Source organism: Prunus persica, chromosome G3 (genome assembly GCF_000346465.2).
Source record: "Prunus persica cultivar Lovell chromosome G3, Prunus_persica_NCBIv2, whole genome shotgun sequence".
NCBI lineage: Eukaryota > Viridiplantae > Streptophyta > Magnoliopsida > Rosales > Rosaceae > Prunus > Prunus persica.
The window spans coordinates 24,465,317-24,478,761 of record NC_034011.1 but is presented as its reverse complement, the minus strand read 5'-3'; the positions used below and the strand labels follow the sequence as shown (position 1 = coordinate 24,478,761).

The following is a 13,445-nucleotide window of genomic DNA, read 5'->3' as shown; positions in this document are numbered from 1 at the left end:
TTTAAATCTCGGCAACTTGTTTTAAATTGGTTTCTGATTGAAAGTGTCAAATCTAAATGCAAGAGCACATCCAATTTATTTCAATTTTGTTAGGTGGTTTGGTGCGGATGCAAAATTGGTCGGCCCTCGTACATAGATAACAACGCCGCGTCTAAAACTATAAACAAAAAGTTGACGATTGATGAGAAACAATGATGAGGTTTCTGTGAGTTGTCACCAGAGTCAATTGGAAGGGAAATTTTCCCCTTAAATTTGCTACATTTACGGCCCAGAAGGTTCGGCCACATTGATGATTGAACTGAAAAAAAGAGACTAAAACATAACATTAATAAATGAAAAATTAATACATATAACAGCTGAATTACATTCACAAAAAGAATGCGGTTACTATATCTCCAGGCAAATTACAAAAGATGGAAAAGGTAAGAGAAAGCACTACCCTACTGGATTTCTCTACCATTTCCATAAATCTATTCTTTCTGCTCTCATTATATCCCTATATCTATTCCTTTCTCCTAAAACATGTACAAGTTAGCCTACCCTGTCATATACTTGACTCCTATAACCGCTGTCGACTTCTACTGTAGTTACCTCTCCTCCCACTATTACTCAGCCTCCGAGGCCCACCTGTCCAATCTTCATCATCATCATCACCGTCATCATCTCCACCTACAGATTTCCGTCCTTTTCTTGGGGCCGGACGTTTTCTCTTGATGTTGGCTGTGTAAGTAGAGTAATCAACAGTATCTTCCCTCAACGCATTCTTGAATTCCTGTACAATGATGATACCAGTCAGAAATGATGTATGGGCTTGAAGGCCAACTTCCTTCCAGTGACATGTAGAAATATATATATATATATATATATATATATATATATAATGTCACTGCTCAAGTACCTGATATCTTTGTACCAATTCTTGATGCGTTGTAGGCAAGGTGGTATGTGTTTCACTGAGGTCAAAAGGAATGTTCTGCCTGGAGAGAACATCTCCCGGTTTAAGGGGATCAGCTGGAGAAAAGGCCTGATTTGAAAGAAAAGTTGCAGTTGAAAAAAAAAAAAAAAAAAAAGTTAGGTCCATAAATCACTGTAATGCAATCTATCTAAAGATATTTAGTGATTGCTTACCTGGCACCTTGCATCATTCAGGCTATACACAATCTTTAGGTGTCTCTTTAGTTTCAAAAGAAGCTGCAACGCAATAGCTGCTAGGCAGTCTGCCTGCAAAAGCACATCAAACAAGATTTGCAAGAAATTATAATCAATGAAAGATTAACTGAGCAGGAAACCCTAACAATGCCAATCACAGTCTCTCCCCCGAGATTTTTTTTTTTTCGGGCTTGTGGAAAATAAAGTCAGTACAGGACTACAAGAGGTTTGAAATACCTGGATCTTCTGTTCATCATCTTTTGAGAAGCCATGGGAACTGCCGGATCCCGTACCGTGCATGTTTGCCCCAAAAGGGGTAGCTTGATTTGAGACAGACTGTTCAGCTGGCTCGAGTTGTATTACCCCATTCCACTGCATTGTTGGCATATAATTTGTAACGGGTTGAAACACTGGTTCTTGTTGAATTGTCCCATTCAAATCCACTAATGTTGTCCCTCTTTGAAAAGGCTGAGCAGTTGGGTCCTCTTCAATTATGCCATTCCCATGAGGTGCACCTCTTTGTAACAGATGCAAGGTTAGAGCTTTCAGTTTTGCTTCAAGCGCTCCAGCCCTAACTTGTATTACTCTATTTATAGAAAAGACCAAATAAAGCGGCTCGTCAGGTGTTGTGAACGGTAGCAAGGCAAGTATTTCTGTGCAGTACCTGTAAAAAGAAATCAACTTTCAAGTCAGCATCCTCAGTCAGCATACATGAACTTCAACACTGGCTGGCGCCAATAATTAAACTCACATTAGGAATGGGACGACTGAAGTTGTCCAGCTAGTATTATCAAATTTGCGAACAATCGAAGACATAAATTTGTTCCTCGAAGCCCGGTTAGCACGAATAAGCTTATAGATTCGAGAAACCCCCACTCTTGCTTGAGCAAGAGAAATACTATCACATTTTCCCTTTGCATTTCCCGAAGCCTTTGTTGGAACTTTTGTGTTCTCCCGTTCAGAACTGGTAGTAACGGACTGTATGAAAGTAAACGACATTTGAAGGCCATCCCCCAGGCGGCTTTCAAAAAATGCAGGGTACCTAAAAAGATCCTTCAATTAGAAAGCACAAGCAAATATAGGTGATTACAAGAAGTCAAAAAGCAACAAGAGGAGAATACTTTTCATTCATATTCATCAGCAAATGATGTGCTAATTTTGAATTGCTCTCCAGAGGATCTGTTTCGAGTGCAATAAGGTATGGAACACAAGTAATAGGATGGACAAGGCCTTGGCGCAGCACAACTTCAACAATCTGCATTTATATTGGTAAATAGTATAGATAAATTAACAAAACTTCGCTGTAACATTGGGACCATGATACTTGAACCAATTCTTCCTAACTAGTTTACCGGGAATCAGTAGAAATACATAAATAAATAAAAATCAAATTCTGAAATACATAATATCCTTTCCTCCACATAATCTCAGGAGTTAGAAGGAGAAAATCACAAACACTAGCCAGGAACAGAACATGGAAGCCCTATGCTCACCTTAAGTGCAGATTGGCGAACTTGTTCATTAAGGTCCAAACATCTCGCTAACATATTATCCCAATACAACTGAACTATACCACCACAGATATTAGTATCCCCAGCACCTGCAGCAACAGATACAGCATTGCCACCTTCCACAGAATATTGAATCACATTATTACTGGCTGCATCTGTTCCCATTTGACTTTCGGCATCAAGGAGATATTCGTACATGTTTTGCAACGCTTGCATCTGGTTCCCCCCCAAAAAAAAAAAAATTATTCAGTATACAGATAAACATTGTAGTAAAAATCAAGGGACACTATTACCTTAAGACGAACATCAGAGCTAGAAGAGAATGTTGCCTCTAATATTTTCCCGATATCTTTTTCCAACATATATTCAGGCCGAGCTATTAGAACAAAGCCCAATGCCTGCAAATGTCACAATGCAACATTACTACATTTCATTGTAAAATCAGGCTTTTTACATTTCAAGATCAAACCATGAACATTACAATTCAAGATTAAAAAGTTCTTACCTGTAATGACCGAACCTTTATGACAAAATCCTCCACTAGAAGATATTTTTTAAACAAGCTGAGACTGCTTACAACATCACTTGTTTTGTCAGAGTTACTTGCCAAACAGTTGCCATAACGGATGAGCAATCCAAGACAGAAAAGAGACCGCCCCACTTGCTGAAATTAGCAAAAATATAAAATTGTTAAAATTTAATTCCTAATTACATACATGTAATTTATGTACAGGTACGTTTGCATGTCTGAACTATCAACTGTGTGCCAACCAGTTATTGGTTTGCGATTAGAGCCAAACATTAGAATTGTTCTTGAAAAGAAGCAATACACATCTAGAGCATATTAAATATGGATCATCAACCTTGAAGCACAAGGAACTAAAAGCCCAGATGCAAAGGGCTATGCAAAGAGCTTAAAATAAGACAATGACATAAAACCTCCCCTATCAAAAATAATTGTTAACAACTGGCCTTTCCTTGCAAAACTTTATTTAACTCAACAACCAAAGGATACATAAAACCTGACAAGATAGTGCCTCATGCAAGTAACATACACCACAAAGCTTTACTTTGCAGCACAAAACTACAAAGTCCTACATATAACTGCATTCATGAGTATTCAACACTGTAGCTACCCAGTGCTGAAAAGAGGGCCTGAACTTTCACCCTAGTCTCAGTTTTGCTCCTTAACTTCTTGTTAGAACGATGCATCCCCATAACTACAAGGATGTCACTTATTTAATCAGTAAATCTTAATTTATGGCATCTATGACATGTATAGTGTGCATAAGGTTTCCGAACATCCTCGATTGAACAACACGAGCAGTACAATTGGCAAGTTCACCTTTGTGGTTCATTCTGAATTTCTATCGAGTAATAATACAAATGCATAGTTATGCACAAAATGGTAAATTCACATATCATGATGTCTATGTAGTGCTTGAAATATTAGGCACACAAGTGTAACTCATAGGCAAGTGGGCCATCAATTCGTTAGTAATAAGAGAATCTATGTAATAAAGGCATCTCTTCCATCCCGTAATGGAACAAGGATAATGTTGCTCAAATTAGAAGTTTAGGGACCAAATCAACAATAGGGTCAGACTTCAGGGTATAAACCAGAAGAAAACCCCATCTATAAAATCTCTAATACATGTACCACTTAAAAGCAAGCAAATGTATGTTTGACATTCTCAGGCATGGGGCCAGAACTGCACAATACTAATAATATACTCCAAGGGATTAGACAACTAGAATCTTAGGAGCTTAATAACTTCATCAAACCAAAATCAACTCATCCTGGCAGGCATATAAATATCTAGATATTTAACATTTATCCTAGCAACGAATGTTGTGCCAATGCAATTTAAGTAACTACATACATAACCCCTTTACGCATAATTCAAGCTAACAACCTGCTTGTTATCTACTGCCTGAGCATCCAAACGTTTGAAGAACAGCTGAATAAGATTCTCCACTATAGCAGCACCTTTTCCTGCCACTTTACTCACAGCACAGAGGCACCTGTAATGAGGAGAAAAAATCAAACCTAGAAGACATCCAAATCGGCAAAGAAATGCAATTTCAACCATTATTAGTAAAAACGAATGTCTGACAGAGAAAGCCTGAACATGAACTTACTTGATGCAAGCATGAACAACTGTCAAGAAGGAATGCCGAAGAATCATGTTCTTTAAGTCTTGTTCAAGTTCTTCAACAACACTTTGCGGTAACTTTCGAACAAAAGGCAGAACAGCATCAATTATAAAGATTATGCTCTCCACTAACTGTGCAATCACTCGACTATCAGCCTGAACACAAGACAAACCAAATTAAAACGCAGGCATGATGTTTTCCTTTACTTTCTTGTATAGGTCTGCACTTTCCGACCAAAAAGAAAAGGCATATAATCAAGTGCCCAGTCTAAACTGAAAAATGAAAAGATTATTGTAATATCTAATACGGATACTACAATCAAATTGCCCAATTAGAATTTGAACAATCTCTTGGAGAAGAAAGTCCTAACGTGTTTAGTAGGTAAGATCTTCAACAATAACTTTTAGGATAACATATTGACCTCTATTAAAAGAACAAAAATTTCAGTCAACGCTATTGCTCCTTTTGTTTTAGTCTTGTAGATTTGGGTTCAGGGGAGCATACCAAGTCAAACAAAATCTTCTCAAGGTGCTACAAAAATAAAATTAGAATTGATTTAATGAGATGCAGTTAACCTGACTCTTTAGATAAGGCTGAAGAGTAACCACAAACTGGGAAGGGTCAGAAGCTGGTGCACAAAGTGTTGGATCCACAACACAGAATGCATGCAAAGCTAGCACATATGGAAGGGTCCGCCTCTCTCCTTCCTGGATATTCATTTCCTCTACCTGACAAAAAAGAATTTCCGAACATTCAGATTTAAATATCAACCAAATTGTTTTAGCAAGTCAAAAAGATGAGGGTAAAATACCTGCAATATCCTTTCCAGTAAGCACTTGCACATTAACTCACAGCGCTTGCGTACAGATGCAAGTGAGACAGGGTTTATCCCAATAGCTTTAGCTGATTGGGGAAAAAAATCAAGGGCTAAGTTGCGTTTAATGACAGTCACAAGAAGTTGATGACTTGGCATCCTCCTCAACATCTCAACAATCTGTTCAGTTTTTTTAGCCACCTCCAATGGAACAGAGCTACCATCTCCAAAGAACTGAGTTTGTGAACCAGTAGGTTCCTCAAACCAGAACTCATAAAATGTCTTGCAAACAATATCCTGTGGAAGAGGAAAAGAATAAAAACTGCGACCTAGTCAAGAACAAACAAATTTTTATACTTGTATTTCACATGTCATCAATCCTTAATCCAATGCATTCACCGCTTCAGAATTACCTGTATACTTGATTCATCATCACCAATACGGGAGATGATAGCAATGCAAGCTTTTGTAAATTCGGAGAAGTTTGCATTTGAAACGCACATATCTCGTATGATTTTGATAGATCGTTTTCTAACACTTACTCCAGTATCTTTGATTCTCTCAGCAACCTTCTCAAAATACTAAAAGAAAATGTGGAGAAGATGAAGCAAAATGCGTTAATAGAGAATCTACGAAGAACTTAGTAGGTTTAGAGATCAATTGAACACACCTTCAAACCAACATCAGGATGAGAAGCAATATGCCTCCCTACAAGTTCCAGTGCGGCTTCTCTGACAGAAATTGCGGAATCACAAAACCTTCCTTCAACAGCCGATTGAACGCGTTTGTCTCCTAGCACCTGCGGATCAGCTTCTACAATTATACTGACCTGCTCATCATATTAAGATATTAAGACATTAAATTCTGCCAACATAGCCACAAAATGAATTCTCAATTTCCATTTCAAGGGTTAAAAGTCCAATAATATATTTTTTCACTTACCGCTCGTAAAGCCTTGGCCCTAATTACAGGTGAATTCTCCATTAAACTTGCCTGAAATCAACTAAATTGTCAAAATAGAGATTTTATTAAATAATAAATCAGGGATTAAATGAAAAAACTTACTAACCAGAAGCAAATGAAGAATCTTATCAAACCCTCTGGAAAAAGAGTTTTTTTGTCCCAATGCTAAAGTAATCTTCTTGACTGAATCCCTTGTCAATAATGAAAAAACAGTCCCAGAATCCCGCACTATTTCTTTTGATTTCAGTCTAGCAAGATAGTACATGAACTTCTGCTGTGATTTTGGATCATCCTTGTACCACAACAAGAGATAAAACCTGTACAACATGCATAGCTTTACGATGGAAACAATGGAACCACAAAGTTAAGAAGGGATGAGGTTCAATGAGTACATACCAGCGAACAAAGAGATGCCCATCATCAGCTGATGCGGCATCTTGAAGGTAATTCAAAAGCATCTGCTGGACAACCTCAAGTTTTGTAATTGAAAAAGCAACTTCAGTGTTTCTTCCTGAACGATTACGATCTTTTGTCCCATCATCTTTGCATTGTGACTTACAGTAAGATTGTAAAACAAGAAGTTGCTTCCTGCAGAGGCATATCTGACAGTGCCAACTTCGATTTGGAACTTCATATTCTCTTACTCCCATGCAATCAGCATGAAACATTCTCTGACAACCTTGACATACAAAGAAATTTTTTTCAACCCTACCATCTAAACAAACTGAGCATGCATTTTTTGGATCAGTCTGATCATTCCCATCCACACTAACCAACTCCTGTAGTATCCAAAATTTGTCCTTAATGCAAAGGGCAGAATCACGCTTCAACCTCGCAGCAATTGTGCCAAGAAGGTCAATCGCCATGGTACGTGCACCTATGTCTTTAGATTTCAGCCCGGCATTCTGGAGTAACAAGACACAAAGAACCTGCAAATAAATTGACTTCAACATGGTGACATTTCAATACAATTAAAGATATTACAGTCTACACAAGTCACACATATATTTTACCTCCAGAATAGGAGCTGAAGCAGGATATTCAGGTAAATTCAACGTTGTCAGCAGATCAGTAACAAGATTCTCCATCATTACTTTCAACTCTGAAGCTTCCTGAGCCTTCGCACTAGCAAAACGCTGAAGTACACGAGTCCAAAAGTGGCAACACGCCTCTGTTGCTGCCTCATGGCCTTTAGTTGGATAATCAGCATCGAGAGAAAGTTCTAAGATGGAATTACCACTTGATTCCTGCCTTAACGGTTCAGGAAGGTTTGCACTATAGTGAACCAACTGAATCAGCAAAGCAGTGATCATTTGAATCTGCCTTTGCTCTTCATCAGGTAGGTGATAGGCTCTCAAAGCTCGCTTCGAGAACGGTAACTTCCAAAGCAGCTGAATTAATTCATCTATCACATAAGTCCGATGCTGAGTGTATGAATAGAATATCTGTACAACCAACAATGAAGATGCTACAAGTTTCAGAGTAAATAATATTAAAATGCATAAGTGCATGAAAATATGTATAGGTATGTGCAAACAATAGCTGCCAAGAGGAGAAGAACAGTGCAGATCTGTACCCCACTGATTAAACCCATTGCCTTCAGTTGCAAGAGCTGGATATTATCCACCATGAATGTTGTAAAGCTTGTTTTCACTAGCTGTAAGATGCAACCATCTGACAACCTTTCTATTAACAACAAATCCTTGAGTAAACCAAGAATGGTGCACATTTTCTGAAGAATATTATTCACAGCAGCAGAGACCCTACCAAGGCAAAGATGTAAGGAACAAGACAACACCTAAGATTTTTTATATAAGGTTCTAGTAAAAAAACCCAACAACATAGGAGCAGAATATAGATAAGCACACCTGTTAAATGACGATTTATGCACTTTAACGGTCTTGATGCTGCGTCGTTTCTTGCTTGCTGAACCAATTTCAGCATCAGGGTCTTCATCTTCCTCAACTGTTAATATATTGAAAAATATTGTCACTCGAATCACAAAAGTTGAAAACAACTACTCCTGAAAATGCAGAATGATTGAGCAAGACAATATGCAGAATGGAAAGAGTTGTGTATACAGAATAATATGTTAAAATACGTATGAAAAACTCAGGAACGTATGAATGTAGTGGGTTAAGGAAACCCCACCTTTTTCAAAAACAAAAACAAAAAAACTAACCTTCAAGGGACCCATTTTGACTTGGCCTATGCAAAGCACGATATGATGGATCATAAGCACACATAACATCCATTATCTGATGCCTAGAAAACTCCAGAATTCTTTCAATGATCTGACAAACACAAATAAGAATTACTTACCTTTTTTATAATCATAAAAAAATAAATCACAAGATACGAAGTTACACATATAACGGATACCCACAAAATGTAGAGAGATCCTTAGCAAAAAGTGTGTACCTCTTCTTTATATAGTTGTTTTGGCATCTGGTTATGAGCCATTACTGCTAAAGCTGCATGAATGGACTCTAGTGCACAATTTATTGATGAAACCACATCTGAATTTGACTGACATATTGAAGAGAACAGTAATAAATGAAAGTGATCACGAATACCTATTAAAATAAAAACTCCAAATATATATGTATATAGAATTGAGCGCATAAATTTCAACCATAACGAAAATACTGTATAACAAGTTTATAAATTAAACTAGTGTTATAACCACTGCCAAATGAGTGAAACTATTTCTCTATATTTCTTCCTCCCTCTCTTTCCTGATTATTCCCATTATTACTCTGACCATTTATCACTTCCCAAAACTGTTCCCATTGCTCTCTCCAGTCTCCATTACTACCAAATGAAATTTATACATTATAAGTAGTCTCCTCCAAATGCTCAGATGCTTAATACATTCTCTATACTGATAAACATTTTTTTTTTCCGTAACTATTTTAATCTCCCTAATGTTTCTGCCCAAATATGGTGATAAATAGGAAAACATAGGGTCAGACAAACAGTGATTCAGATAAGAAGACCATTATAAGATGAAATTTAAAACAATCAATATATTGCAAGGCACCTCAGTAATATCATTACTAGCATGGAGATTCTAAAATCAGACCCAAACAAAAAAATCATGGAGAAGCAAAACTAAAAATAGCACAAACTTTCAATGAAAATATAAACAAGAAGAATAGCACAAAAGCCTGAAGAAATGTAGTTTAAAAAGCAAACTACCACAACACCTATGCTATATGCAAGAAAGAATGCAGGACATAAAACAAGCTCACCTGCTCACATTCACTTATAGACAAGCCTTCAGCTCGATGTATCTGATGATCTAAAATCCTTAACAATCTAACAAAAGAATCTACAGGGACCAAATGTAGAAGCCTCTTTGCTCGAAGAGACATTATTTCATTTGCAAGCACTCTAAGATCAGAAAGAGGAATAGATAACCACTCAGCTTCTTCCCGATCATCACTGAAAAGTTCAGCTCTACCGCAGAAATCCTCCACCAACTCACAAAAGCGTCCAATGATGGCGTCTAAATAAGATTTTTCAAAATAAGTCACTCACATGAATACTGAAAATAAAAATGTGAGATCGTACTTGAGAGAGAGAGAGAGAGAGAGAGAGTTCTAAAACCCAATAACAACCTTGAATTGCAGTCTGATCTGGTCCAACTGATGACATAACGACATCAGTATCTTTTTTCTTGGCTTTTGGTTTCCTAGAAGATGGTGTAGATACGTCCTGCAATTTCATCTTCTAGATTAGGAAACAAGGAGGGGGGAAAATGATTATCAACTGCCAAATAGATCAACACATACATTAGGAGGAATATCATTGAGCTGATTATTGTTAGTTGCACCATAGTCTCTTTGGGCAAGTCTGGTTATAGGTACACTGGGCTTGAAGGGCTTCTTGTCAGGTACTGTACTACTGCCAGGCACTTGCCCCTTAATAGGACCTGAGAAACTTGAACAGTGCAAGAAACAATAAGCACATAAACATTAAATCATATAAGAACAAAACACCGTAAATCACAATTAATTCTTTTTAGGAACAAAATAGCGTATGCACTTGCCCCTTAATAAGACCTGAGAAACTTGAACAGTGCAAGAAACAGTAAGCACAGAAACATCAAATCATATAAGAACAAAACACCATAAAGCACAATTAATTCTTCTAAGGAACAAAATAGTGTATGTAATATCTAAAGATATTTACTCAAATCACATATATACACAGAGCAAACATGAGACAGATCCTGGTAATTCGCCATGAATCCTTTCAACAACTACATCAAGTAGAAAGAAACAAGTTTTTTTTTAGCTTCAATTAAACTATGTTTTGAATAGTAAGTGAATACCATATGCATGTATTAAAATATCAAGTACCACTCTCTAACTTTCGCTACTTGTGCCTTGATACCAAAAAAGAATAGATATTAATTTTATCATATCTGATCAAAACTGTTGCTAGTAAAAATAAAAAGTAATATTTTCTCATTTCTAGTGATATAATTTTTAGCATTTTGTTCATTGTTATCAGTATTCTTACCAATGAAATTGTGCATATTCTTCTTCTTTTCAAAAATTTTATTTTCAAAAAAAATTGATATGTATTTGGCCTCTCATTATTGTAAAATATGCATATTGTCGGCAAAAATTCTTGCCCCAGACAGATGCGATTGCATTACTCAATGAGGTTATAACTTATGTAGAGGCTTATTAATTATATAATGAAAAATGGCTCTCACACTTATCTCCCTGCATATTAAAAACACAATACATTTATGGATTGATTACTTTTATTTTTGTTCTGGGAAAAACAGATCCCACTACTTTCCAATTCTAGCTAAAGCAGCAATACAGAAAGCCTAAGTAACAAGTAGGCAACCAAAAAATTGCATCTAAAGAAAAATCAAACACATGCATGAGCATAAAAACTTATAATCAAAGCAGGTACGGAGCAACTAAATACTTGGTTTACCTGGACTATTGTACTCAAATGCTTCTGGATTGAACTGAAGAACTTCATCATGAAGTTTTAAAGGTTCGATATAACCATATGGAACTAAGCTAGAATCTTCTCGAAGGTTCCTGTACATGATACCATATATGAGCAATAACCAAAAAAAAAAAAAAAAAAAAAGAGCAAAAACAAAATTCAAACCAATAGAACTCGATAGAAATTTTTACAAACACAGTCCCTAATCTATTCGGTTTTTAATCTAAAATAGAATCCTGGAGTACAATTTATTTAGTAAGAACGAGCCACGTTATTCCAAATCACGTGTCACCACCAAATTCACATTTTACAAACTCGTCGCATTAGTTCAAACACGTACACGTTGTGCTTCCTGTTATCTCAGTCATTAGTGGAGGTAGAGGTAGAGAGAGAGAGAGAGCTAATTTTAATCAATAACATTACTTTTTTTCAAATTATTTAAACTTCATGATCGCAACTTCATAAAAACCTCAAAATCTACGAGTTCACGATAAAAACCTACTTCATCAGAAAAACCGGAAAATTGACATATAGTAGCACACAGCAACAATCAAGTACGCCAAATTTCAAATCGTAACGTAGAAAGTAAACAAAAATTTCAACTCCAAGTAACATCGCGTACTTCTTTCATTCAAATTTCAAAGTTAAACCTGGAAATGAAAGCGTTGCGCAAAGCACAGAACACACTTACAAGTAAGAGACGTCAGTTTCTCGAAGCAGATCAGCAATCCTACTGGAAAGAGCTGCGTCAGGGTGATTCAACCACGCACTGTTTCGACTCGGCTCGTCGAACAGCCGTAGGTCCTGATCAGATGCGCCGCAGAACACCGGAAGCGAAGGCAAAGGCAAGCATGGAGCGACTTCCGAGTGCACCGTGTTCGAGAGGCTGATGCCCCAGTGAGCCGAGCCGGAGCTCGAACTGGAAGTGACTGGATAACTCATCGATTGCTTAACCGGTGAGTTCGCGATTGGCACTGCAAGGGCATGTATCGAGAACGAGGTGGAGTGGCAGGGGTTGTAATTAAGCTGAAATCCAGGGGTATTTTGGCGGGAATTAGGGTTTTGGTTGCAGAGTGAGGGAGATGATGAGCGTTTTGGAGCCCTAGAGGGACAGATTGGGAAGAGAAATTGAGAAGGCAAATGGCGGGGAAAGTGTGTGAGGAACTGAATTTTCGGGCTTTTTGGGGGGGAATAATAATAATGGATTTGGGTGTTAAAGAACAGATAACAGAGTCGCAACTGTTGCAATTACATAAATGCCCTCGAGGCACTGTATGAACTGACGAGTTAGCTTCCTTCGGAAGGCTCTCTTCTTGAGTCTTCGGCGACGGAGGATTTTAAAGGGCTAGATTTGAGCGGAGTTCAACTTACCAAATTACGGAATTACCCCTGACCGGCAATCTTTGATTCTCGACCATAAGAAGCTGATGAAGGTCAACAACACAAAGATTGTATGAAGGTCAATAGCACAAAGATTGTGTGTAGTCCTTTTTGGTCTTTCCGGCTTTCCCAGCGGAATAAGAGGAGTTGACTCTGAATTAATACATTGTGCGGAAGGAGTGATGCTACTGTAAATTAATACTTTTTTGTTCTTTGAATAAATATTACCGTTTGGAGTTGGACGATCGTTAATCGTTAATAAATCAAATCTCACTGTAAAATTCACGCTCATAAAAGATTGTTATTAAGTGGAAAAATTTATAAGCTTACAATATCGTAACATTCTTTATAAATTAACCCATGTAGATAGACAATAAGAAAAGAAACACTTATTCAACTGAACTTTGTGTTTCCACAAACATGTTAAATACCTTGATATAGCAAGGGCATATACTTATCATCTATTTTTTAATTAGAGCAACACTATTTGT

General features: G+C 37.2%; 1 protein-coding gene across 2 annotated transcripts; it reads right to left on the bottom strand.

The window, feature by feature from the left end:
- On the bottom strand, positions 300-12,911 carry LOC18784479 (nipped-B-like protein B). Of its 2 annotated transcripts, XM_020559691.1 has the most exons (28): positions 12,266-12,911; positions 11,557-11,666; positions 10,392-10,531; positions 10,218-10,314; positions 9,849-10,105; positions 9,016-9,123; positions 8,777-8,888; positions 8,463-8,559; positions 8,171-8,357; positions 7,608-8,039; positions 6,991-7,523; positions 6,701-6,911; positions 6,574-6,624; positions 6,302-6,460; positions 6,045-6,212; positions 5,629-5,928; positions 5,393-5,545; positions 4,803-4,972; positions 4,577-4,685; positions 3,166-3,324; positions 2,954-3,058; positions 2,643-2,876; positions 2,271-2,404; positions 1,901-2,191; positions 1,387-1,813; positions 1,129-1,221; positions 899-1,024; positions 300-772 (listed from the first exon to the last, which is right to left on the bottom strand). In XM_020559691.1, the coding sequence occupies exons 1-28, from the start codon at positions 12,514-12,516 to the stop codon at positions 560-562; spliced, it is 5,427 nt and encodes a 1,808-aa protein (XP_020415280.1). In that variant the 5' UTR covers positions 12,517-12,911; the 3' UTR covers positions 300-559. The 2 variants fall into 2 exon arrangements, with proteins under 2 accessions (XP_020415280.1, XP_020415281.1); XM_020559692.1 differs by lacking the exon at positions 12,266-12,911 and having other exon boundaries at positions 10,392-10,539; positions 11,557-11,645.

Bases quoted from the DNA above. Each gene is read 5' to 3' on its own strand.
- LOC18784479 (XM_020559691.1), bottom strand. From the start codon at position 12,516: ATGAGTTATCCAGTCACTTCCAGTTCGAGCTCCGGCTCGGCTCACTGG. The intron at 7,524-7,607 runs GTAAAATATATG...ATTTATTTGCAG, and splicing joins CTTCAGCTCCTATTCTGGAG to GTTCTTTGTGTCTTGTTACT. The intron at 6,213-6,301 runs GTGTGTTCAATT...ATTTTCTTTTAG, and splicing joins ATCCTGATGTTGGTTTGAAG to TATTTTGAGAAGGTTGCTGA.